Raw genomic sequence first — 27,841 nt, forward strand, 5'->3', positions numbered from 1 at the left:
TAATGTAAGTAACTGGTGGGAGATGTCAGAGTATGTGAAGGCTGCCTTTGATCAGATAGTAAACTGAATTCTACCAGGCGGTTACTTAATCTCTGACAAAAAGCGACATCAAAAAATTGATTTAACTTAGCAGCTATTGTCTGTAAAGTAACCATAATTACAGTTTCTATGTGCTTGCAAATGTACTACCGCAAATCGTGTAATTTATTGCTGGTAAAAGCATCGGTTTAATTCTTTTAAGAAACAAGATGTGAATTGTTTTATTTAAAGGATTTAAAGGTGATAAAAGAAATCCTTGATGATTTTTCTTTTGGAATACCAGCTATCCTAAATGTCAGTTGTAGGATTATGAGGTGATGCTCATTTAATACAAAATACAAATTAGGAGGAAAAGAAACTATATCTCAGCCATAGTTTTGAATGAAACCATTTGAATATATATTTTTTTTAATATTCAAGATTGCTTTCTAAGGTGTTTGAAGTAATTTATTATTAGGCTCTGCAATAATAGCCCTCACCAAGTTATTATATTTCTTTCTTGTGCATCATATTTAGTAATTATGTTTGTATGTCTTCTACTCTGGTGCCAACACCTGTCTCTGAAAGCGGTGTTTAAATGGGAGCAGTAGCCAGTTGAAAGGGCAGCGTGAGCTCTTTAAGGCCTAATTAAGAACCTAAAGGAAGATGAAGTAAGTAGGACAAAAGATGTGAAAGTAGCTTCAATGATATTCCCAGAGCAGAATTCCTCATTAGAACAATAAAGAGATGATCAGAGATTGCCAGGCCTTCATTTTATCTAACTCCATTCCCTCTGGCTGTCGGCATGTACCCCAATAGTATTTTGTAGCTGCGACAGTCGTTCTTTGCGTAGCTTATTATTTAGAATCTTTTTTTCCTAATAATTCATTATAAGATTAATGTTTTGTGTTAAAGTTTTAGTAGCTGGTTTTGTAAAGATATAATTGTTCCGTATAAATTTAAGTATCACTTACTTGCTCAAACTGAACATTTAAAATCTTACTAGAATTTTGTGTAATTAACGTGATAGGTTATTCCCCCCCCCCCCAAGAGCTATATAGAGCATGTCTATGACAAAGTATCTTTAAAGCATATACATTATACACAATTTCCCATTACATTTTATATAATAATTAAAGTCATCATTGCCTCTTAATTCCTGTTCTTTTGCCAAATCAGAAAATTAGGGAAACCCTGTATTTTAGACATGGAAGTGTTAACGATGTCTTTTTCCAATGTGCACAAAAATTTAGTCCCATAAAGAAAAAATTTTATTTCCTTCTTGTAGAGAAGAATGTGCTAAAAATACAATGACCACAAAGTGAAGTTATTTTCTCTTCTATACTTGTTGGAAATCAGTTACTAACCAATTTATAAATTTCATCAAGTTAGGCATTTTAATAAAGTGGGAGTTTTTGATCACTTACAATATTGTAACTTGATAATGTAGTTTAAAATACTGAATACACATACATAAACGTGACATTAAATATCTCAAATGTAGTGAGAAACCCTTAAAAACACATATTTTCAAGATCTACTATTAGAATATAATTGATGAAGAGAGGCTGATTGATCTGTCATACTTCAGCCTATTTGCAGTACCCCATCACTTTTAATTAGGTTTATTTCAAAACTTCGGCCACCTGCATATTTTAATGATTCGACATGTGCCAATGTGTAAGTATGAAGCTGTATAGAAAGAAAAGGAATGAAGCATGGAAGAGGAATTAATATGACTTTATTATGTGGTGTGCTTCGTAGCTGTGCCAGCTGTATCATTTTTAATGACAAGTGTCTACTGTAAAGAAAAGCTATCTCGTGTTCTCCTGCCGTCATAGAGGTGCAGGATTTGAGAGGTTAGATTATTTTACTTAGTTAGAGGTTCTGTGTCGTTTAAATGTCTCCATTTCTGAATCAAGTAAAACTTACTGCTTTGCATGTCTAACAGCACTAATATTTTTATAAAACAACTCTCGCAATCTTTTTCTCAGTTATACATTCTCAAATATTTCATAATCTGGTTAGTTAAGGTCACAGCTAATTCTTCTTGACACAGAATAAGACGTTCAAGTTTATAGTGTTTTGGATCGCATGTTGCCCTTTGTTAAGGGGACTAATTTGTCCATCTCTGTTAATACCTGCACTTACTGACTCATCAGAATTCATGACAGGAACAGTTCTGGTTTTCCTACTGCTTAAATCTGGGCTCCTTCTGCTTTAAAGCAAGCAAGCAAGATCTTTTAGTAGTACATACTTCTGTCTTAAGTGCTCTAGTGCAAATGAGATGCAGCCTTTTAACTTCACCTGAAATGTAAAATTGAAAGTTTTATTACGTGATTCAGAGGCCAAGGTTTGGAGAACCACCGATGACTAAAAATAGAATATGAAAGACAGATGAGGGCTGATGTCATTTAAAGCTAAGTAAATGTTTTGCTATGATATGCCTAAAAGGTGAGAACTCGGGAAAGTTACAGTAGGACTTGAATTCTTAGAGCTTTCTCTTGTTCTTCTGTAATTAAGGTTACCACATACTCAGTTTCCCAAAATGGCCATGTAACCGTTCTTGTGGTTCCTGCTCATATGGTCATTAACTGTGTACGCATCTCTCTGAGAACAATATTTTTTTTCTGAGATGACAGTGTGGGAAACTTATTTTAAACTGAGCAACCTATTTCTAGTCATCTGCTCCAGTGAGGGTATTGGAGGGAAAAGCTCTAGAGCATATGGAGGTATGTTGTCTAAGAGACGTTGCTTCTGGCAAGATGCACCCGAGAAGCATGAAAAGCTATAACCCATCAGCCTGTTCAGAACACTGAACTGTTTAATAAAATCTAGTGTTTTTTTTAAACTTGTCTGTAGGATGGAAATCCTTTCGACGCCACTGCGGGATACCGTAACCTTACTTATGAAGAGGTTTTGCAGGAGCTGGTGAAACATAAAGAGCAACTTAAGAAGAAGGACACTCATATTCGTGAACTTGAGGATTACATTGATAATCTTCTCGTACGAGTGATGGAAGAAACACCTAGTATTCTCAGAGTGCCATATGAACCTTCTCGAAAAGCTGGCAAATTTTCGAAAAGTTAAGATAGTGATACTTGATGGTACTTTCTGCTGAAGATGTGAGTGGAAGGAAATCACACTTTAACATTTTGACTTCTCTTCATTCCTTTTCTCATAAGAAATTCCAGGAATCAGGGGAGGACAGGAATGTGACGTGGGGGTTTTTGTTTGTTTTTTACTCCAAACACTAGCAGGAACTGCCAAAAGTAATATTCTGTTAGATTACCTAAATATCTTTTTTTTTTTTTTTGAAAAACACCTTTAGGTACAGAATATTTACAGTAAATAATACACATTAAATATGTCCTGCAGTTTATATAATAGCTTAGTGTTCACCATGTGGCACTTTCAGCTGGGACACCTGTGCTGTTATGAATGTTTTCTTGAATGATTATTGGTATTATGCAAATATATCAGTTCTGATGTTACAGCATGCCATCAAGACTGCTGTTTTCAAGCCAGGACAGTACGCTTTACGAAACCTAAGTGTGGTTTGTTGCAGTGGAATGTAGTTTGTTCTACACATATTAGAGGAGAACAGTGATGCACAATCTTTGCAGAGTAAATGCTGTATTCTATATGATGTGCTTTTTGTATAACAATGTAAAAAATACCATGCCATTTCAGTAACGGCACGTGCTGGAATCAGTTATTTTACACTTAAATGCTGAATTTTGTGTATAATGATTGAATTTTGGTAGTGAGCTCATGACATAAGGTTGTTTTGACAATCTTTTTGTATGAAGTTATTGCATGCCTTTTTCTATGTTGAAGTCCTTTGAACAGTGTTAACAGAGTCAGAGGTAGGACTGGAGAAAAGTATGGAATACAGGTAGGAATACTTTGTTCAGTCAAAGTCCTCTACAGTGAAAACGTAGGAAAAATGAGCAGACTGACTTAAATAGACACAACAATTCAAAAAATACGGAACTGACTCAATTTAAGGTTGAGTTTTACATGACAGATATCTATCTTAGGTTTTCTAAATCTTACGACAACAAAGTATATGCCTTTAGAAGTAGGCTATATTGCTTAAACACATATAGAGTACTTAGAAAGGCTTTTCATTTAAAAAAAAAAAAAATCTGTATTCCTGGTAAGTACTTCTAAAAGTTGGTTTTCATTGAGGCAAATTAAAGAAGAATGTAGTAAATGTCTTCCTGATCATTTAATAGTTGTTTGTAAGATGACATATGAAAAAGCTGTCTGTTATTCAATAAATTGGCAAAAATATAATGATGAATGTATAATGGGAAAATATTGTAGGAGAAGAATCCTCACGATATTAACATAAATAGATTTTGATTTTAATTTCCTTCATAAGAGTCTCAGTTGGATTGTCTGTTGCTGTGAAGCAGTAGGATGATATTAAGAAAAAAGTAGAAGATTTTAGATTTGGATTTACAAAAACTGACTGTCCTCTTCTCCACTTCTTTTTCAACACCTGATCTGTTTTTTCCTTAGAGCACCGTGTAATGGCTGTTGCCGGAGGAAGAAAAGTGTGAAATTAAATTCCAATTTTTGTTTGTTATTGTGAAAGATCTAAATATGTTTTCATTTCTAAACCTGCAAAAATTGGTAATATCTTGAATAATTATGATCTGGAAGAGTTGAAAAAGTTCTACTATCTAATTGCTTTTGATGATGTTAGTATTGTCTGACAGGGCAGAATTCTTCTTGTTAGAAAAAAATACTTCTTTGTACAATTGTTCTCAGATTTCATTTACTTATTTTTTTGCTTTTTCATCTTATTTTTGGCTTTTTCTTCTTTCTTCCTTCTTTTTATTATCTTCTTCTGCTTTTTTAGCAACTACCTCCCATGCCCCTAGCTCTATGTCCCTAAAATGTATGCAGTCTGAGTGTTCCCACCCCATTGTTGAGATCCCTTAGCGTAGATCGTTGTGCCTGGATGGAGGTGGAGTGACTGAAGCCCAACCTGAGCGTAGTGCTCTGCATTTAGACGTCTGTAGCACAGGAACGGGCCCATTCCACCAGGTAGTCTCTCTTTCCACAACGTAAGGATTTATCAAGTTCGGTACCTCATAAACCACATGAATGTTCTTTTGACCCACTTAAGATCTAAATGACTGTAAATTTGTTGTAATATATTCCAAGTGCCAAAGGTTATGTACTAAGTTACGGTACGTTTACTGTTGGAAGTTAGGTTTTGCACTCAATTAGATTTTAATTTCCTAATTACACCAAGATGTATTTCAGTTATTCAGTATTTCCATAAAAGTTCTTAAACATTTTCAAATGTTTGGCCGAAGCAAGTGGTTTTCTCTTGTTGTTAATGGGGAAGTGTTGTGCAATTGTTTTGAATTCCACAGTCATTTTCAAACTAACTGGTTTGAGACCATCTGTAGTATCTGCAATGATTAAATCATACACACCAATGGGGTTTAACAAGTAAACCAACCAGAGAATATGCTCCAATGACTTTTCACTTGCAAGCCAACTTATAATTATTAAAATGAAACTCTACTATATTTAGCACCTCTGAAATCACTTCTTTTAGAATGTAAATGTAGAATATCAAACTGCATAATTGACTAAAAGCAGATCATTTGACATATTTGCATACCACGAACGATAAGCAGATTAAAGGTAGCGAAAAGATCAATTTTTGTGCATTAGTGAAGAAATTTAGTGAAGCTTTGAATGTGCTATCTAGTCTTTATCTGATCTGTAAGTGAATAAAAGCACCTTTTGTTTCTAAGAGTTTATCAAGAAAGAGAGGAGAACGACAAATGCAATTTGGGAAAAGGTAAAGTTATGGAGAGAGGCAGAATGGGACATTTACAACTACGAAAATATTATAGAGTTCCTATAGCTAAAGATAGAGGCTGCTTTTGGAGCAGTTCTGGAAAGATTATGTGCACGTCATTTTCTGCTTGGAAAGAATATTTTAACATTTTTCTATGTTTTGAGATTATTTTTGAAAAGCATCTTCACCCCACATGTCTTTTTTGAACCATGCAGCTTTCGAATGAAAACATTTCATATGGAGTAATTTATGTGTTGAAAACAAAGAAAGTGCTGTTTCTCCCATAGGATAAAATCGTAAACTTTCTTGCAGATCATTTTGAAACCATAATAACTTGCCACTTACGGTCAGTCTTTCTTGCCCTTTAAAACATCAGGATGAAAATTTTTTACATCTGCACATTATTTTGATTTTTTTCTCTCAAAAATTAGCGTTAGAGTTCATGAGTTAGCACACACTATACTTTGCAATTATCCTTTGAAACAGTTCTGCTCATAGCCATGTACTTTACTTTAAAGAACAAATATTAAGGCCATACTTTAATGTTGTAAGTAACAAATTTAAACTTTCTGCCATTCAAGAAGGACGTTCAATATTTATATATGTTACCTCTTGCTGCTGTATTTTACGTTTAGCTTGGTTTTCAACCTACTAATGAATGTAGCATTCTCCCTAGGTTATACAAAACTACACTTATTGCTGTTGGCTCTCTATCAAGAACTATTTGTAATTTTCCAGCTGTGAAAATGTTGCCTTGCATTTAGAAAGGTTTCGTGATTTGGGGACCTAATGAAACTCATGCTCATTAGGTAGTAGTCTGCCTTTCTTTCTATACAGGATGCCCTTTCTTAGATGCATCTTAAAACAAACAGAACTGCTGTCTTAATATATTTACTGCTGCACTGGAGGTTTATTTACACTTCCAGCTTTAAAGAAAAATTATTGTCCTACATCAAGTATGTAAAGTAAGCTCATGCTTTTTTGCTCTTTATGTACCCATTCCTGTTGTAGATATGATAGAGGCGTTAGCTGTGGGCTTTTAAAATGGTGATATTTAAAGCATGTTGACTAACTTCCTCTCTTTGAAGTACACGGTGAAGGATTATAGCGCTGCTGAGTTGATGATGCTAGATTTAAGGGTCTGTCAGCACTTTCAGTATGAAACCCTATTTTCAGGGATTTATGACTTATAAATGTAGATACAGTCACTGGAAGATTTTAATATGCAATAGGTAGCACTTTAATCTGTTTATGAAGGGGTTTGAGCTTTGTTTCTGTTGAAAAAGTCATGTTCTCCTGAAGCACGGTGGGCATTTGCTTTATCTTTCATCATTTGTACCTTGAAGAAGCCAGTGTATGTTAGAAACGGTGGAGCCATTCCTATTCATCTTAGAAGCTTCCAGATGTCTTGTATTACAATGTACTATAAAAAGCTGAAGATCCAGGTCGTATAGGAAGTCTGTAAAAGATATGAACATTACTTATAACTTAAGGGTTGATTTTGTCTCGTGCAATCAATGGTAGTTTGTCTACATTTAATAATGGTACAGAATCACAACTATATGCACATGTGAGAACTATAAACTTGGAATGCATGAAAAACTTTATTTTTGTTTCATTATTGCAACTTCAACTCCTTTGATTAAAATGTTATCTTAATACTTTAATTTCTGTTCATGAAATAAAATATTGCATGTCTAACACTAATAAAGCACCACAATGCACACTACCGCAGTATTTCTTGACTTGTGATATTAATCTGTGTTATACAAAGCATGTAACTCCTAAGCTCCGCTCAAGTGCGTGTTTGTAAGAACCATGCTGTTGAGACTCTCAGCCCACAGAGAGGTATTTCCTTAAGGACGGCTCTAAATTAACATCCCAGCTGTTTGCAGGGTAGCCATTGAGGGAAATCTCTTCAGTAGTATCCAAAACTTATAATTAGTGAAAAAAATGGCATGTTCTTAAATGTGCTAATATGTATGTCTTTTTTTTTTTTTTTTTTTTTTAATACGACAGCTGCAATCCCTTTAAATGCACCATTCCTCTGATTCTGTGGTTGGGTAAATATTACTAGGAGATCTGTGGCACTGCAGGCCAGAACTGCATTTAGCATGAGGACAAACACTGCAAATTTTGATATGGAAAACATGATGCATATTTCTCTTCATGCTTGACAGAATAAAACCCAGCCGGAATGACAGAAAACTGGAGCATCCTCCCCCACCTCCCTGCCCCATAGGTATTTTTTTTTTCAATGCTCCCACAAGTTTTTCAACGTGCTTTTCTCAGAAAAAAAAAATACTTTTGCCTTGTCTTCTTTTCCTCTTCCTTGAGGCAGCAAGACAGCAAAGTCTGTCCCCTGACAATAGTAGGTTTTCAGGATGTGAAGGAGATACGAAGAGTGGTCCTGGCTCAGAAGAACATTGTGAGTAGTTCACCTGGTTATTTGGAGGCTTGAATTTCACTGGGATGTGATTCCTTGCAGTTAACTTGCTCCATGACTAGGTCCTTCATCGTACAGCTATGGACTTAAGAAGTTTAGAAAGGGTCGTCTTGGAGGTATCCATGAAATGTGGTGGTTATGGGAAATCGTCGTCGATTTGTGAGATGTACGTGAACTTACGCTTGCTTTGCTATGCAAGTGTCCGTCAGCTTTCACCCCCTGTCTCTCTGGCTTTGCAGCTGTCCCGATGGTGAGTAGATGAGGACTGAGGGCAGAGGAGGAAGGCAGGTTTCTGAAAGCATCATACTGCATATTAAATACCAGTTTCCATCTGTAATTCACATCTGGTAATTAATCTCAGCTCCTATGCCTATTTGAAAATGGAGCCAGCGCAGTTTCCCTACCTCGGAGGCATAATGTTTGTTAGTTGATACCAACCGTAATTCTATTGAGAATGTAAGCGCCCAGCTTGATTAAATAGCTTCCAGTTTCTCCAGCATGGAGTTGGTTTTTAAGTTTTCATTATTTAACATCTCAACCTCGTAATAAAGATTTTCAAGGATATTTTAAATATAGTTTAGCAGTTAAAGAGCTATCGAAATACTTAGATGTAAACTAGAAGGATCATTAAGGACAGTTCTCTCTCCAGTTACATTTATTAAAGTTAATTCTTTATGGAACCATACAGAGTAAAAATCAGGATTTCAATTCCATATTTTAAGTTTACTTTGTTTTTATGGGAGTGTTGTGCAAGCTCTGGCTGCAGCTCACTTGGGATATGTTGCCCTTTTGTGTAACACTGGGCACGTTAGTAAAGTTATAAATAATGATGATGAAAAAGAAATCCCATCTCTTATTCTGCATTAATAAATTAAATGTTGGATTATTTTGTTGGATTATTTTGTAATAGTGCCATTTTAAGAGAGATAGGAATAAGACTATCCTATCTTCAACTCTCTGAGAACATGTCATTTATTTCCTAAAGGAAGCTGTTTTCTCTTGTCTGTACTACTTACTGAGTAATGATGGTAGTAGGCTACCACACTAAGTACAGCCCGATTTGCAAATGGTGTGGTATTGTCTATGTAATGTTTATATAAATACTGGTATATTCAATGCTGGCAGCCAATAGCTATTACATGGAGATTATTGCAATGTATTTATAATGTGTTTTTACAACATTTAGCAACATAGATCAGTCTTTGATAAATGGATGGTGATTTTAGGACAGAAAAGTACCCTCCATGGCTAAATACTGACATGTTTGTACTTTTAAAGTAAGCAGTTTAAAAAGGTTTTGGGGAGATGCACCATTTAGATGAAGCCAAATATTAAAAAGGGGAAATACTTCCTGGGATGGCTTTTTGTTTCAGCCGTAACAGTCTCTGCTGTGTGACATAGAGGGAATGAGTAAAGGCAACGTTGGGAAGATTCCACTGTAAAAAAAAAAAAAAAAACAACAAAAAAAACCCACTAAGAAGCTAATAGGATTGGGATTCAGATTTTAAGGGATCTATTTGCCCAGAATGTGCCAGGTTCTTTTTGTGATAGGAGAAATTAACACAGCATCCTTCATAGCAGGACCAGTGTCAGGGTGAAACCTCCCCCAAAAAGCGGGAGTTTACCAGGAAGATCAGTTCCCAAGGTGTTGGGCAGAAGCAGAGTGCTTTAGCCAGCTGTCACCTCTGCTTTTTTGGTCCCTCTGACACTAGTGTTGACTTTAGGGGATAAAAACGAACCACTTTCATAGGAAAGTTAGGAAATGTCTGAGGAAATTTGGTGTATGCAGCCCATGGCCGGCCAGATTGCCTCTGGTGTTACTCGAAGTAGGTGTCTGGCTCAGGGGCTCGTGGAGTCTAACAAATAAACCACCAAAATGTGTCATATCACCTCCGTCTCTAAATGATTCATTCGGGTGAGGAATGTCTCCTTCTCCGATAACTTGCTGCTTACATTATGAATTCCTTGAAAATTGACTCCCTGGGACATCTTTACAGGAGACATCAAGGGTCTCCATTTAAATTTAATGAATATTATGCAATTTGCCAAGGACTTCTACAATGCATTAAGAAAATCTGCCTCTCTGAGGCCAGAGCTTTGTCAAAAGAATGGCAGCTTGATCGCATCCTTTAAAAGCAGCTGCTGACTCTCCAGCTATGAGTATTTTCTATTTCCTAATAAAATGATTTCCCTATTAAAGCAGCTAATTTAATTAACTTATAATTAATAGCTGAAATATGCTTATATTTTGCTAATTGTAGAATACCTAATACTTATTTTTAAGGAACACGGAAGCACAAAACACAAGATGTCAGGGGGTTTTAAGAGAAGAGTCTTGCCTTCTGCATAGCAATTGCATTTGGATAAGCATTTTTCAATACGCTATTTTTAAGGTGTTTTTACATCCTATTTTAAACTAAATCGTTGAATGTGTATAACAAGAAACAAAGTGTTCATACAATTTATAGTTTTAATTCCTTTAGAGATATGCTCTCCAATATTTTATAGTTACGATTCAAAATCTACCACAATTACATACGTTAAATTGTAAGGTAATATTGTGAGATGCCAAGTTATTCTTTTCCAAAGTATCAGATACACACTTTTGAGTATTATAGAAGTTAAAAATGAGCTCTGGGAGAATTTAAGTTTTCCTAAAAAATTGTACAAACCTTTGTGTGGAACTGCAGTGCAGCTAAACTTGGGCATGTAGCCTCAAGCACTCCTTTATCCAGCAGGCTAGCATCAAATTTGCTTTATTTCTTTATAACTGGAGGACAAGAGAATAGGAATCGCTTTACAACAGGTGCTAGGTACTGCTTTTACGGACCAAGGAAAAAAATGTTCATGTTTTGTGAGATGTGGTCCTGATTTTTTTTTTTTTATTTTTTTTGTGTGTGTGTGTGAAGTATATTGAGTGTCAACACCAGGCTTATGTTTTTCCAGGATCAGATATAGAAAACTTCCTGTTTCTTGTATTTTCACATTTAGAAACCTGAACAAATAACTCTTTATTGTTAAGGGCCAGATTATTGTTGGCTACAATACATGTAACAGTTCACTTGATGAGCGTTACTGCCGTTTGAGACCCTCTTTTAATTGGCCTCCTCGTAATCCACACACAGAATACTGTGAAATAGTGTGAATTTTAAGTTGAGAGACTAAATGAAAGGATCATCCAACAGCAGTGGGGAGAAATAAAATAATCCTAATTAAAAGCAAAAGAATTGTGTGATCTGAATTAAGATTCAGTTGGTGGATACTGAAGAGTATTTTTTCTGGAAAGTATTTTTAGTATAGCTGTCCAGTATAATTGCTTTGGGGAGAACCTCATCCTTTGTGTTTGACGGTATAAACTTTACTAGTTGTTTATAAACCAAATACTAAGTTAAGGACTTGTACTCAACCTTTGTTTCATCAGACATGTTTTCAGAGAGTTGAAGCAGCGTTTTATTGCTGGAATTGATCACGACAGAGTTATATTTACTATTCTTTTATCTGTTTCAGGATTTTCTATGTAGTTTTAAGTTCTGAACATTTCACCACCATCTATTTAGAGCATTATTTAAAACTCGTTCCAGTTCTCTTCATTCTTACGCATGCCGATGTGCTAAACTACTCCAGAAACCAGCTCAGCTTTCACCATATTTGGAGGCTGTTCCTCTTCTTTGCTCTTGGACTGTCTTGGATGGGGACTTACATCTAAAGTAACAAATGAAATATGTGATGAGAGCTGACTGCCAAAACTGGGATCAAAGCAAGTTTCTGAAGGGCTCATTGGAAAACTATCCTGAACTTTGGAAAGATGACTCAAAGCCACAGTCTAAATAGAGCAAAACATAGTGAAATAAACCTTAAGGTGGGAACAGAGTTCTTAAGTATGGGGGTGTGGGGGGGGACCGTCCCTAAAAGGGAAGGGAAGCAAATAAGCAGATAAATTTCCAAATTCATATCAATCAGGATGGGATGGTCAGGGTGTTCTTCCTTTGCAAGCCCACGAAGGTTGGCAGTTCCTGTTTGGGCTTACTACACACAAGTGTGGTAGCTAAAGAGCATTCCAAATAAAAGGTAGCGCTTGATGATAACGTCCTGTGGGACATCATCAACTTGTCTGAAAAGTTGCCAACTTTGGAGATGGTTTCTGTTAAATACATTCAGTGTTTTTCTCATCTAACTTCAAAAGATGAGAACGTTCAGCTTCAATTCATTAGTTTCAGCCAGTTCATCTGAATAAAGAGGAAACTGCGTTTTTTCCCTGTATCCAAGAAAAATGTAGACTTGCAAAAGACAGCTGCTGTAACAGAAAGGAGATAGTTGTACTTTGTGGTTGAATATATGTGTTGAAAAAGAGCTTGCATTGAACAAAAGAGTTTTTCTGTGAAAAACCTAACCAAAGCTCCTGTCATAATCACAGTATCTCTCCAAGTCCCAATATTTTATGGTGTTCAGAAATAAAGAAGTAGGAGAAAACCATTCAGCAATGATGGTCTTTAGCAATTGGGAGTTGTGCATTTAGGTAAAAAGTGAAATGTTAATTTTAGAAGGAGAGGAAGACAGGGTTTTAGATAGTCCCTGTACTGAAGATTGAAGAAATGTTAATATGTAAGGTGGCTGTAGAAGGGAGCAGCATCTCACTCAGAATATAAAAGGTGAAGAATGAGCTTGTTGGGTTTTCCTGTGGTAGGCATGAGAAGCAATAACTGATTCCTTACAGGAGGCAATAACTGACTAGCTACAGTCAGCATCACACTTCAGGAGTGTGCTAGATGCTGTGAACACAAATAGTAACATTTCTCAGATTTTCCTACAGCCTAGAAAAAAGTACACACATTTTCCCCCAAAGTAAGTGGCTTCAATTAAAAGCCTCTGATTTTATTTATTTATTTATTTACTTACTTACTTACTTACTACCCAAAGTACAATTAGCAGATACACAAAATATTAAATCTTTCATGATTTTATTTGATTCCTCCTTTGACTTGTCTTTGAAAGGAAAATTAATGGGGTTTAGTCTGACAAGAGGCTAATGGAGTCAATGCTTTGTTCAAAGACTGACTTATAAATAAGGAGTGATGCAGTTATAAAGGAGATATATCAGGTTAGTAGAGTTCTTTTTACAAACAAAGTCTTTCAGTGAAATGGTGGTCTTCTGGCAGGAGGACTTGTTGCCTTGTCCTGGGAAGCATCCTTCCCTCAGTAAATCCCCACGCAAGGTAGCCGGCATTCCTGCTTGGGAAGGGTTACTAGCGTAATACTGGCCAGTTGAAATAACTCTCGCTGCAATCCCAAATACAAAGTCATACTTTTTCTGAAGTATTTTAGAAGGCAATGCTTTCTTTTTAGAGGACTTAAAAAGACACTGAGGGATAAGATCTTCACTTACAGAATTTCCAGGATTTCATCTTTTTCTCATTGCTAACCTGGGACTGGTACTTGCACAGCTGAGTCAGTGTCTGAAAACCTTTGAGCAAGTTGGTTGTAGCCCTTGTGGTTTGCATGGTGGCAGATCTCAGCCTGACATTTGGCTTATTGTTATCCTTTTGCTGCGGTACCCAGTGGAACCACCGTATATTCTATCAGCTTGTGCATCTCAACTGCTGGATATTAATTATTTAGACCATTGGAAAATGGAACCTCCCCTGCTTCCCACAGGTATAAAATGTGTTTATTTTAGATGTGGCCCTGGAGTTTACACTGTCTGTTGCTGCCTGTGAGAAAAGCTGGCAGCATATCCGCTAAAAGACCCCATGAATCTCTTGTTCTCAGACCCCTTCTCATGAGCAGCAAGACTCAGGAGACTCACTCCTGTTTAAAACTTTTTTTCCCTTTTTTTATCTCTAGACCCTCACTAAGTAGAAAGTTGTGCAATTCTCAATAAGTGTAATTTTTTTTTTCAACATTAATGCCAAAATTTTGCATTATACCAGATTCAAATGAGTTTAAAAGGCAACTAAATTTCAATATTAACAGTTATTCCCACTTTGCAGTGGTTTTGATGCCTATCTTAGATCCAGAGCAGCAGACCCTTACCACACCTGTTTTCAAAGTAGCAATTAGGTGTGCTGACATGGAAGAAAATTTAGGGGTCAGTATAAATCTTGGTGCCTAGGAAGGAAATATTTTGGCTTGTCTTATGGTAAAGTTACACAAAAAATAATGTGTTTGTAGCCCAGGATTTTTGTGAGACGGCAGTAGCATCAGTCTGTTTCTTCCTGAGACCTTTTCTTCCTCTGGCACACAGCTAAGCAATTCAAGACATTGATTTACACAGCTTCAGTTCTGAATATAAGCTTTTTCTTCAGCTATTGAAATACTTTCTCACATGTTGGTGCACCTGTACTTTCAATTTGGCTTCAAATCAGTACAGAGCATGCACTTTGGCAAGTTGTAAAAATTAGTTGAAGAATAATAATAAATAAAATGGCATAGTGCCCAAGCACGTTGTATTTTCTTTACTAATATAATTGCTCATTGAACATATATTCCAGATACAGTTCTGTATATTTAAGTATGTATCTGAATAACTGCACTTTTAAATTCAAGAGTCAAGTAGCTACTTTGTATGCCGTGCTTATCTTTTAAATAGAGTTTGATTTAAAACATTTATCTTCCCCAGTATCATCTCCCATGTCAAAGCACATTTAAATCATGCTCTGTTCCTAATATCGCTCGTGTTTAAAATGGTATCCGAGTACAAAAAAGTTTGATGAGCGCTCTGTTATTTGCCCGCTTTGTAGTTATTAGCTGCTCTGTCATTGTTTTGAATATCACTAAAGTTGAGAAGGAGAAGCTTCAGCGAAGTAAACTTTTAAAAATTAAAGCCAAGGTCAGACTCCAGGGTTAGCAACACTAGAAGACTGCAATTTAAGATGCGCCCAATTATGCAAAATCATGTGTTGAGTTACAGCCTCAAGTCCTCATTGGGATCTGTGAGGCTGCCCAGGTAAAAGTATCAGAGGAATTTCAGGAGGGGTTTTCTTTTGTTTCTCCCTTAATCTTGACAGAGAATGACGCAATTCTGGCAGTACTGATCATTTTAGATCAGTAACTCGAAAGGAAAACTCTTACTCCAGGAACGTGTAGTAGGCACATCACTTTGGTGACGGCAGCAGAGCCAGGACGAGACTTCGAGACTCGGAGGCATTTGGCACCTTATCACGTTTTATTGGTTTGCAAAGGTAGAACGTTCAGGCAACACCTCTGAATCTAGAAATAAATCAGTCAAGGAACAGCAAGGCTGAGCAGGTTTTACTAATTATATTCTTAATATTTAAACCAAACGCCATCTAAGTGGTTTTTTTCCCAAGATCTTAACTTTTCCTTATCCTTAATTTAGCTTTTCCTTCAGATAATTGGAAAGCAGGAGCATGCAGCAGTGCCAAACGGTGGCTCCCAGAAAGGCTGGAATGGAGAGGTCAGGCTCAGTTTACTGGGATGATTTATGCAGAAGTTAGGATAATTAATTTGCCAAAAAAAAATCTACTTTGCTTCTCTATTTCTGGGTGAAAGGAAAACATCATGTGCTATGCTTTTAAAGTACTTATCCTCAAGCCAAAACACTGTGGAGATATTTTGTAGTCTTCCTGCTTCAGAAAACATCAAAACTTACCACCATTACGTTTTCTCAACTTCTGTGTGAATCCGAGGTATACAGTTTCATAATTTTGATCATTTGTATGAAAGCATTCTTAGTAAGAGAAACAGAGAGATTATGTTCAATAAAACCAGAAACACAGTTCTGAATATGTTTAAACAAGTTTTTGCATTAATAAACAAAACTACTGGGTGTTTTTTTCAATCACACAGACATAAAAAAAGTCATCAGTACTTACTAAAGAATTTGTACAGTGCTCAGGGCAAGTTACAGCTGGATCCTCTTACAAACCTCAATCTTTTCTAATAAATGACTCATAAAACTGTTGTAGCTATGAAGCTTTTCAGAAAATTTATATAATTAAAGGGGATTTTCACCATTTCAACAAATGTGAAGTTATTGTAAATATCTTCTTGTAACAGGAGGAAAAAAATACGTGTTGGTTTTGCAAAGCATTTCTCTTTCAAGCAGCCCAGAAATTGAGTTTCTAAACTGACAAACTTACTATGATTGTTCAAATGCTTTTAACAGAGTGACTCTTCCTACTAGTCATGGCTAAGGCACCAGGAAGGAGTCTTGTGCATCTCTCTGTGTAATTAGCTGAGTATATGGGAATTTGCTGTCCAATTAAATCTGTAACAGTTCTACTGAGCCAAACTGACTTTTATTTTCTTATGCAAGGAAAGCGTATGTATTTGTAAATACTACTCAAATTCCATTGAGGCACTGACAAAGGAAGTAAATTCTAAACCCTAACTACTTCTGTCACTCTCCAGGACCTGCTCTCATCCTTTGATGTTGTTTAGCCCCGGAGACATCTCTTCTGCCTTCCACAGGTGAAATCCTGCTTTAAGCTTTTCGTCCCATCAGTAGCTTTTCCTTCCCCTCCAGGATCTGCCACATCAACGGCACTTACCTCTACTACCTGCTCAGCTCTTGGTATCCTTGTGGAGTCAGGAGACCACCTGGTGAGGCATTAGGAAAAGCCACCACTGAGAAGATAGCGACACAGAAAAAGCTGAATTTAAATGTCTATATCTTCTTCATGTCCACTCTGGTAGAAACAATCTGTGCAATAAGGCTGTTGGCAAGTCTAATCAAGATGGCTGAATTATTTCTTTATGACCAAAGCACTAGCGGGAAAGAAATTCCCAGTCAATTTTAAAAATATCTAAGGACTCACTGGGATGGGACGTCTCTTTTAACCAGATGCTGTAGGGACATTTTTATCACAGAATAGCTCCGGTTGGAAGTGACCTCAGATTGGAGCATCTAGTTCAGCTTCCCATATCTTTAGGCAACATCACCTTTCTGTCATAATCTGTGGTAATTAAATAGTTTCTTCACAGGAATGTAACTAACTCTCATGCTTTTGTATCTCAAAATGCAGAACTGATCTGGGAACATCTTTTAATATGTAAAACCAAAAAAACCCTTGCAATCCATTATTCTTCTATGTTGTCCTATTTATGTTAACAGGACTACATTTGTGAGTAATGGTTATGGGATTAGATCATCTTCTACTCTGCTGCATGGTTCGATAATAATTAATTCAAACTAACATTGCAGAACTCCCCAGAGATGTGTAAAGGTAAGTATTGTCTCTATGCTGACATTAAAAGTAAATACTACTTCTTGGAATCCAAGAGCAACCTTTTATAAAAACTAATATGGACTGTAACAACAGGTAATATTAAAATTTATGGGTTTATTCTGATAAAACAAAAAATATTCAAGATATATTAGCAGCAAAATTATTACTGAAGCAAAAAGAACAACCACAAGCTTTATAAAAAATTATTATAATACTGTATGATTATGTATTCTCCAAGGGTCATGTTAGAAAGTGCCAGCTTGTAAAAAGATAAAACTCTATCTAAATATACTGTCAAATAAAGTTCCTATTGACAATGAGGGAGAAAAAATTTAAAATCACTTAGTTGTAGAATAAAACATGGAATACTCAGTCTATTGATTTATCTGCTGATATTAGAGAGATAAAAATGATAATAATCTAGAACTTGGCAAAGAATTTAAAATGTGAAGTTACCATTAAATGGGTATTTACCCAAAAGTCGGAGGAGGTAAAGAGAATTGGGCTGACAGAAATGAGATAACATCTATTTGAACACAGGTGAATAAGTCAATTCAGGAGCCAAGCTGGACAATCATATTCTGGTATCCTGCAAAGCTCTGGATATAATGTCGGTTAAGCGATGCATTAAACTGGGAAAAATCGTAGCCATATAAAATTTATATCAAAAATAATATTACAGAACTTTTATGAACGAAACTCCAAATCTGATGTACCAAATACTCAATAACAAAATCTCTACAGCATAGGTAAGGTATGACAGCAAAAGAGGTTAAGGAGGTAAAAATGGACATTACTGCAACAGGAGCAGAAGCACAATCAAGAGCTTTTTCACACTGAGAGGACCAAGGTTTTTCTAGCCAAATCTTCTGGTAAGAATGGAGACGTGTCATTAACTCGCAATAAAGTCTCGCAATAAAGCCTAGAAAGACCAAGCAAGCAGTTCAGAGATAATACAGCTTTTCTTAATCTCTGCAGCTTTCAATCCATTGTTAGAAGGAAGTGCCTTTCTCTATGCGTGGTCACCACCTGGAACTACCCGTTTCAGGACAGCAAGCATGCTAAGAGACCTCCAAGAGTGAGCAGCTCTAAAGGCAAATTCAGGCTTGCCATAATAATTAATGCAGACAGAGGTATGGTATGGATAAGTAAGTGGATCTATTCAATGCGTACAGAGGTTGAAACCACATGGTAGTTTTGGGGTTTTTTAATGGACTGAAGAGATCCAAGGAAAGGTCAACCTTTTACGAACAAATGCTTTGATCACACTCATCAAGCTCATCCAAGATAACCCAATACTTGTTTTCCCTAAAAAGGAAAATTCTATGAAATTCATCATTTTTACCTAAAGGTCAACAAATACGTACCATAAGATTAGACCAAAGCTACAACCCACAGGGGAAAAAAATGTTTCTGTAAGTGAAATTGAGCTGATTTAAACCAAAATAGTAAAAAAGTAATTTAAATAATAAGCAAGCAGAACACCTTTAAGGCTGCTATAACTTTGTCTTAAGTTTGCTTATATGTAGGGCACACTATATCTTGTATCTATTATTTAGGCACTTGTATAAATTTTTTTACATTTGCATTTATTATGGGTTGGATAATGATTGTATCCTCATTAGTGTAGAAATTATCATTCCAATGGATAAAAAAATCTAGGAATTAATCTTGTTGATGCTACTGAAATAAATCACCCTAAGTAGGCTAGATATATAAGAAAACAATATAATTAATGTAAATTCAATTATTAAACAAAGGGAATATTGTATTTAATTAGAAAATTGAATCAATTTACTTACATTCATCTTTATCCATAATTTTAGAGATGATAGATCTCTTTCTCTTACACAGACAGAAAGAAGAGAATAATCTCTCTTCCATTTTTCAATTCCTGTTTGATTTTTTTCAGCTGTGGATGAACTAATTACTAATTAGAATTAATGGAATAAACTGAGGTCAAAAAAAAATATTCTTATACAATAGAAAAGGATAGTGTTGTCAAAACCTGGCTTAAGACATCAAGAAACTGATACAGATATTTTGCCAGTATTCAACTAGCTCAGTAGCTTGACTTTCTTCAAAATTTGGAGAAAACTTGTGTGAATATTTCTTAATTTTAAATAGTTTAATAGATTATGTTAAGTTTGTAACTAACAAAATTATTGTGAATTTATTGAAACGCAATTATTTTTGAAAGATTTTTCAAAATCTAACTTTTTAAAACTGTTTCTGTTATTCACCCCAATTTATAGTGGATAAGTGGAAAACAAAAAGCAGAATATGAAACTTAAGGTACCTAATCCAGCTGTTGGAGACTTCCAGTGCAATGTCTGCTTGAGCTGAAACCAGAAGATCGAACACAACAACAGCTCAATGGGAGAGATATAAACCAAGCATGAGGAGGACATGATCTGTGCTCTGATTTCCATATAAGCAAAATCACAATTTTCTTAATACTGAATGAAAATGAGTAAAAAGCATTTTATCTTGATTTAAAAGAGTGGAATTCGGCCACAGTACTGATGATGCTCATAAATTATTTTTAATCCTCATATTTTATCACGCATGTATCATTATTTAACCCCTCTAAACTCCCCTAAAGTAAGCTGATACAGGCTTAGGCTGTAACTTGTAACTTGTGTTTGAAATCCCAAGTCACTGGACTGAAGCAAAATTCGTGGTTCAGAAAGGCACGATATTTTCACACAAAGAAAGCAAAATAAAAAGAAAAGAACAAATCTTCTTTTGAAATGGACTTTATTATTTGGGTTTGCTGGACTCATGGTTTTTCTAAGGGAGACTTAGGGTACTTAATGTACAGTAATTAAAAAATTGAGGATTTATTGTGATACTTCAAGGTACCATAAAGGCTTATGCACACCAGAGTTCAAATTGCAATTGGTCTAGTTCCTTCAAGCTGTTTAAGCTAGAAAGAAGTTTTACAGTCTAGGTTTTTATGAAGCGTATTATCCCAAATGGGTCAATCTGAAAATCACCGTAGTAAGAGCTTGTTATATTTGGCTGGGATCTGCAATTGTTAGGAGTCCGTCCAAAATTCAGTGAAGTCATGGATTTTCATCAAGTCAGTATAGATTAAAACGGTCTAGATCTGTCACACTTCAGTTTACAATGACCTTTCTTTACACATATGTGCATTCCCTTTCTGAATTCGATTGCCAAGATATCTATTTCTTAAGCCCTACAAAGTACTTTTCTTGGGAAAAATACCTTGCCTGTCAATTTTTCAACCAGTGATTATAAGTAGTCATGGTAAATCCTGCAAACTACAGTGAGACTAATTCTGGGAGAGAAAGACCTGTGCAAGCATCAAGAGCACAGGTATCCAATTTTTCAAAAGAAATGCAAGAATATTTAAGTATTTAAATCATACATGAATACCAAAAAAAGATGCACCGGTAAGTTTAGGGAGTTTCTTTGCATTACTTTTCTTGAGAAACTATTGGGCTAATTTCCACCTGAATTTATCATCACATACAAAATTGCTGCAGTTAAGAAAATTGCTGTTTGATGTATAAAGGGGTGAATTGTTCTTCTGAAAGCAAGATATTATAGGATTTGGCAGTTGTTATATTAGGGTTTATGAACTGTGAATGTTCTACAATGTTCTCCTGTACCTAGTGGGTTTGAACTGTTGATACATCTCTGAACGAATCTTGTAAATGGTGGTCCCATGGGCACACTCCAATTTTGGAACCTTTGTTACAGCAAATGGAATAAAGGTTTCGATAATCAAGTAACATATATGCTCACTGTAGCATGTAAATTATACCACTTCTGTTTCTCTGGATTCACTTCACAAATATTTGATTGGCACCACACACTTTGTATATGGTTATAGTTTTCTTATGTTCACTGGTATATGTGGAAAAGTTTTTTGCAATGCACTTCAGATTATTAATTGATGCAAGTCAGTCTAAGGATGGTAGTGAGGTATTTGACATTTTGATTGATGGGGCCAAAATAATGTGTAGACTCCACTGAGCTAGATTCTTTTTTGTAATTAAGATGTTTATGTAGTTCCTTTCAAAAATGGAAGCGATAGTGGCCCTTTTAAATTTTATTTTAATGAACGGAGAGTCGAGAGCAGGATAAAGAGCAGGTTAGTGATTAGAGGGCTTGGCCAAGCTGTAAGATATTCAGGTTCTCTGTCCTCTTCTGCATGAATGTATTAGGGTCCAAAGCATCTGCTCTCCAGGAAGATGCTTTTGCCACTGGCTGTAATAGCCTCAGGCACAAGGACACTCCACTTCTGTAGCATTACAGAAAGCACACAAAGTATGGGGCTAGGAAAGGAAGGAGGCAGAATCTCAGTTCTCTAATTCAGTAACGATAGTATTTGGCGCCTTAAAGCTACAAGACCTGTTGATGAACATTCAGTGTTAAAGGCGATGCCAGTTCTGTTTAGGCATAATTATTAGAGCTAGGCACTGAACCCTCGGGGGATCGTGATGGTGCTGGGCTATAAGCATCGAGGAAGTTTCACTGTTGAAAATGCAGGTGCATATGTGACTGGAGGAGTCAGACTTCCGTACCTGAGTGCCTACATTTTATTTTTGTCTTGCATTTTGTGCTTGCGTCCTTTGGCAGGTGATGGCTTTGGTGATTTGCCACAAATCATGCAGAAAGCTCTAACAGAGAAGAAACCTGACCCAAACCAACCCACCCTTCAGGCTGGTGATGTAATCAGCAAATCATTCTCTGGCCTTGCTGCTCTGGATGATCCCTATGAAGAGGATCAGGTTTGTGTGTAAGTTATCCTCTCCATGGCTGATCCTAGGGGGTCCACAATGGAGAACGCTAAAAGGCTTAATCAGGACCCGCTGGTGTGACCAAGCGGCTATTTACAAATAGCTGTGGTAAACCCCACAAGTCCAGCAGAGCAGAGAACCCTGTAGGGACACTGAAAACTGCCCTGAAGTGGTCACATCCACACGGACTGGCAGAAGTCGAAAAAAAATACACAATGGAGACGTGCTCCAAGATCTTAGTTACCTACCTCGAGTCGTACTCTCCCAGTATGACGGAGTCTTCAGTTACAGGTCACACACTTTTCCTTTTCCTGCAAAATCTCTGCTTCATTCATCCCTTCGAAACCGACGGTGGGCTCTGTGCTTCCACCTCCGCTGCTGAAGCATTGGGGTCAGTTCTTCTCGCTCAGATGTTGTAACGTAATTAGTTAACAAGTATGAAACACATCAGATGCAAGACCGCTGAGGGCCTATAAAAGTCTCTAAGAAATGAGTCTTTAAAGCTTGTCTCCTCTCGTTAATTGAGAGGGGGCACAGAGAGAGCAAGAGGTATAGTTTCAGCTCTTAATGTGACCACAGTACATCCTGTGGAAAAAATTAGATGTGAATAATAAGACAACACTAATTCTGTTACTTCTCAGCTTTGGAGCATTTGACTTTATAAACTTATGTTCCTAACATTTCTTAATCTATAATTTGATAAAATTGAAACATAAGGCTATTTTCTGCTGGCACTGGGAGAAGCTATGAACTCACCCTAGCGCAGGTGAATAAGCTTATACCTTTGGAGAGTAAGTGACCTTATCAACGAATTTAAGAGTAATGATGCTGTTCATTGGTGTTCCAACAGACCTCGTGGTGTCAGCAAGGTTGGGGATCTCATGATGTATGCTCTGGAACAGCCTGTTCTTACAGTTTTAAGAGACATGAGCTGGCACGCATATATTTGCCTACGGGGCTTTGGCTTTGTCAGGCTTTCCTCAAACCTACGGGTGCTGCTCCTGGGAGACTCTTCCCCGCACGGGGCGAAGGTGCAGCACCCAGTCGTGCTCTGCTGCATTCCAGGAGTGCTGCATGAGCCCAAAATAGAAACTCCTAACAACCAGAGGTGAGAACTTTGTTTTGTAAATCAAAGAAAAGTGTTAGTTACTAAGCTGGGGGAGGCCACGGGAAAATAGTTATTTAGCAGGTCTATCCTGGAGCGTAAAAAAAATATACAAACAGTTCATAGAGTGTGGATTATAAATTTGCATGTTTTAGATCAAATTCTGTTCTTAACATCAAGAAATTCTGTGCAAGCCCAAGCAACACTGACGAAAGCAGTATTGCTCTGTAGTTCCTCTGATTGAAGGGGTCATAATTTGCCCTCAATTACCTTTAGCTGAGCATGGATCTAAACTAAATCCCTGGAGCTGACCCTCCTCAGATTTGTAAAATGTTCAGATGAGCTCTGCCTTTAAATGTGGCACCCAGCTCCCGTCTCACACTTCAACTGCAGTAAACGTCCCTTTTGAGTTTACCTGTGCATTTGCAGTTGGAGCACTTCAGAAGATAAAAAGTTAATATGATATAAATTTAGGGCCGACATGCTTGCACTGTGAAGGCAGGTTAATCAGCCTCTTAACATCCTGTATTTCCCCTGGCAAGTAATGACATTATGCTTCAATCACATCAACCTTTTTTTAACACTGCCCTCAAGAAAGATTCGGAAAAGATAAACATTTCCCGTAACATTTTTCCCCCCTGACTTGCATCAGCTATATATGATTTATCTTTTAATGTGTTAAGGCCAGCTCAGTGCTCCCTGCCCAAGATAATCTCTCATTGACTCCACCAGGAGATTTTCTCATGGCAAGAACTTTAAACAGAACGCCGATTTTATTTTATTTTTAATGTGCTTCTGACAAATTTTTTAATTTTGTATCTCCCTTTTAATTGTTCATTTCTGTCTCGATGCAGTAGAGATAATTTATTGGGATATAGTTTCTACACTATTGTTTCAGCCCCGCTTTAACACCTGCCGTGGATGATAAATAGACAGCCTGACTACTGGTGTGAATTATGGAAGTGCAAGTATTGCGTTAGTATTTCTAAAACATTGCCGGCCACAAATTACTTAATGGTACCCAAAGTCAATAGGACATTAAGAGTATTATTGTGGCCAGTGAGGAACGTACAATTGAATGTGGGGCAGGTGTTTGCATCACAGGTGTGTAATATGCCATGCACTAGTACATCACGAAATGTGACTCTCCCTCCTATGCTTTGCTTCTAACTTTATTTATTATGGCGGCCTTTGTGCATAGGCACTGAGCTGAGTCATTTTTGGACGGCAGGATTGCTGTTATCAGTGATTTTTTTTCTTCATTCGCATTGGGTCTTACAATATTTTCTGCTAACTTCAAATATTCACCTTTTTTTGCTACAAAGGCCCTTTGATAGTTTAAGAAATTGAAAGCCTACATAAACCTTGCCCTAATATTGTGGTCTGTAGCAGGTAAAAAGTTATTATATTCTTTTCTTTGTGTACTGTGGAGACAGTCCTAAATTTTACCATGTATTTGCTGACTTTAGATCCCACTCTTGAAAATGCTTGTATTCATGATTACCTTTAGCAACAAAAAAGAACACATAAAATCAGTGCTGCTATTTTTGCTATTAAAGTTAGACATGTTTGGCAAATGAGGTCCTGAATTAGGATGCTATAGAGAAATTAGATTTTCATTGGTAATGTTCTTTTATTTTACTCATCAAGGTAGTTGTCATAATTAAATGCTTTAATTGGAAAATATTTTTTGTTTACTTCTTGAGAAGAAGTTTTGATATTTTTGCGTGACTTCTGTATGAGCTTCATTTAAAAATGCCAGGATCAATTTAAAACAGTTCCCCTAATGATTTTATGAGGCTTTTGAACCTTTTTTCCTCATTATGTGTAGTTACTGGCATGTAACCAATTGCAAGATCAAAAGATAGTTTTGCTTACGGTACGTGTTATGAAGCACAGTGACCTTGTCCTCTTTGATTTTTCGCCAAGATGCTTAGAATTTGCATCTCCCGATTTATGCCAGTTCTGATGTGAACTTTGCCATCCAGTGATATTTAACATGAGGAATGGGGGAAAGTGGGGGGAGGGGGTTGTTTTTGTTTTGCTATGGGTTAAACAGACAACCAGAATCTCCATCCAGGCTGACCAGGTTGCAAAGCCCTGCTGTGGAATCGACCCTGCAGAATTTCCTAGCAGAAATGGTTGCCCTACCTTAGAAACTATGGGGCCAGATGTAACTTTTGAAGGATAGCTGGGAAAAGCAAAGTAGACCAGTCTTTGGGATCCCTGCCCATCTTTCAGGAAGCATTGTCTGTCACACACTCAGACCTTAATTATAGTAATAGAAATACAGGAACGCAGCAAGAAGAGATCAGTATCTACTAGCTTCAAGTTCAGAAAAATCACTTTGTCCCTGGGACAATGAATTTCCAGGGATCCTCAGCCAAGAGAGTGGATTTTTTCCACAGTTCGGTACTCTCATGTGTGAGGCTCATCTACAAAGCAGTCATAATTCTGGCCTGCTCAGTGACAGTTACTTTGCATCAACTCTAAATATACTCAAGTGTTACGAACACAGCCAATGCAAAGTGGCAGAAGGTACTAAAATCATGCTTAAATTGCTGCCAGTGTGTTTAGTTCATTCACAGTCATTCCCATGAAGCAGGTGGTTTCTAGAAACATTTGTTTTCTGTGCTTGCACTCATTGCAATGCAGACCGAATGCCTCTGCATAAACAATTAATCTGACTTCTTTGCATCAGGCACCCTTTTGATAAATACTGCTGTTGCAACTTGTTTGCACAGGGTGAAGACCTATCACTTAAAAACATTTACTTGATATATTTACATATAATTCTGCATTCTCTCAAGACCTGTTGGCAGCATTAAGTTATTCTACAATGTCAGCTGTTACAAGGTTGTGAGTTTCTTGGCTCTTCAGTGTTGCATAGAAACAAAGCACTTGCAGATGCTTTGCCATTTGGCTGTAATGTTGCTTTCCACTTAACAAAAAAAGCATTTCTTGGATGTCATATGAGCATCAGTATCAGATTTCCGAGCGATTAGACCGGCGGTACAGGTAGATCTAAAACTGTTGCTACTGCGGGTGTGTACTAAACCTTTAGTAAGGTCTTTGATGTTCTACCTGAGTGCTTACAAACTGTTACCACCTTAGTCTGTCAGCATTTTTGATGTTCCAAAATGTGAAAACGATAACCACATATCATTAGCAACCTGTTGCTGTTCAAAGATAAAAGCCAGTGATGGCAGAAGCAATGTTAATAGCCACGCTGTTATCTTAGAGGTACGTTAGCTGAGCTGTGCCATGCACTAGGATTTGTCTCGCCATCCATTAAAATAATTAATCAGCAAAATGGCATGTTAATGAGGACTGTAGAGATGCCTAGATGGGTCCACAAAAATGATCCTTTATGCCTGAGGCCAGAATCCGTTCTCACTTACAAAAAGGAAAAGGCAAAGAAATTCTGTTGGCTTCGGTTGCATTGTTCTTCTTACAGCAACGTGTGAATAAAATCAGAAGCTGATCCATAAAACTGAGGCAAAGTACGGTATGAACAAATGATTTTTAGACTGATTGTTGGATTCATCTAAGGAAGAAAAAAAATTGTGGAAACTGTGAAATATTGCAAAAATTAGTTTTGTTAGTAAAAAGTAACTTAGATAGGGCTGTGGTTGCAACTAAATCATCTGTCACTGAAATGTATGCAGGCCTGGACGATAGACGGGGAAAGAAAAACCCCCTAAATGTTGATAGGAAAGTGCTTGGAAGCAAAGTGCTTAGTAACAATCAGAAGAGATGACAGATTGTATTATTGCACAACAATAAGTCTTCAAGGTATTAGAGGTATCAGTTTACAGCGCTTTCTATACCATCATTACCTGCCACAGACTGACTCTAATCACGGCAATAGAAAACAGGGTAGCTCCATGGGTGTTTGTGACTTTCTCTGAATATTTATGAAGGTTATAAATTAAATCAGGATCTTGCTCTCTGTTCTTAGCCCATCTGTATAACCATGAAGGCCAAATGAAGCTTTTAGTCATTATACTTAATTGGATGAATGGCCTTCAAAGCTGTCAATAAGTGGTGTGTTCACAGTAAGGTAATTAATAATGCTATTTCCTTTTGGAAGACATATCATTAGCCATTATTTCTCGAGATACAACACTGATGTCTTTATTCAAAGAGGTAATTGCAGGTTACCCACCAATTCCCCACCAGTGACATCATCTTTGCAAACTGAATCTCACAATCTGTCACTTTTGAATCCATAATTAGGATATTTTTCTAATGACAAGTGAATGTTATTGAAAGAAATACCTACTTTGTCGTTACAGGAATAAGCACAGCCGTACTGAAGAGTGAGGGGCTTGTAACACAAATAAGGCTTGTGAGTTGTTAGACCGAACATCTGGGACCTTCAGAATGACTGTATTGATGGATCCAGCAAAAGTCACAAAGGCAAACCGGCAGCTGTATCACAACCAGGGTGTCACCAACAATTTTGATGGCATACTT

At 36.8% G+C, this 27,841-nt stretch overlaps 1 protein-coding gene across 3 annotated transcripts in view; it reads left to right on the top strand.

Moving 5' to 3' along the window:
• Window positions 1-27,841, top strand: part of RAB11FIP2 (RAB11 family interacting protein 2) — a 152,374-nt gene that overhangs the window by 25,780 nt on the left and 98,753 nt on the right. For 2 of the 3 annotated variants that reach the window (XM_010313527.2, XM_075757802.1), the window contains exon 5: window positions 2,881-7,585. In XM_010313527.2, the coding sequence (XP_010311829.1) occupies window positions 2,881-3,108 (228 nt within the window). In that variant the 3' untranslated portion in view covers window positions 3,109-7,585. Of the gene's footprint in view, window positions 1-2,880; window positions 7,586-27,841 lie in introns of those variants that run through there. The other variant, XR_012836297.1, reaches the window with a different exon arrangement.

The sequence above is a fragment of the Balearica regulorum genome, chromosome 7 (genome assembly GCF_011004875.1).
Source record: "Balearica regulorum gibbericeps isolate bBalReg1 chromosome 7, bBalReg1.pri, whole genome shotgun sequence".
Classification (NCBI taxonomy): Eukaryota; Metazoa; Chordata; class Aves; order Gruiformes; family Gruidae; genus Balearica; species Balearica regulorum.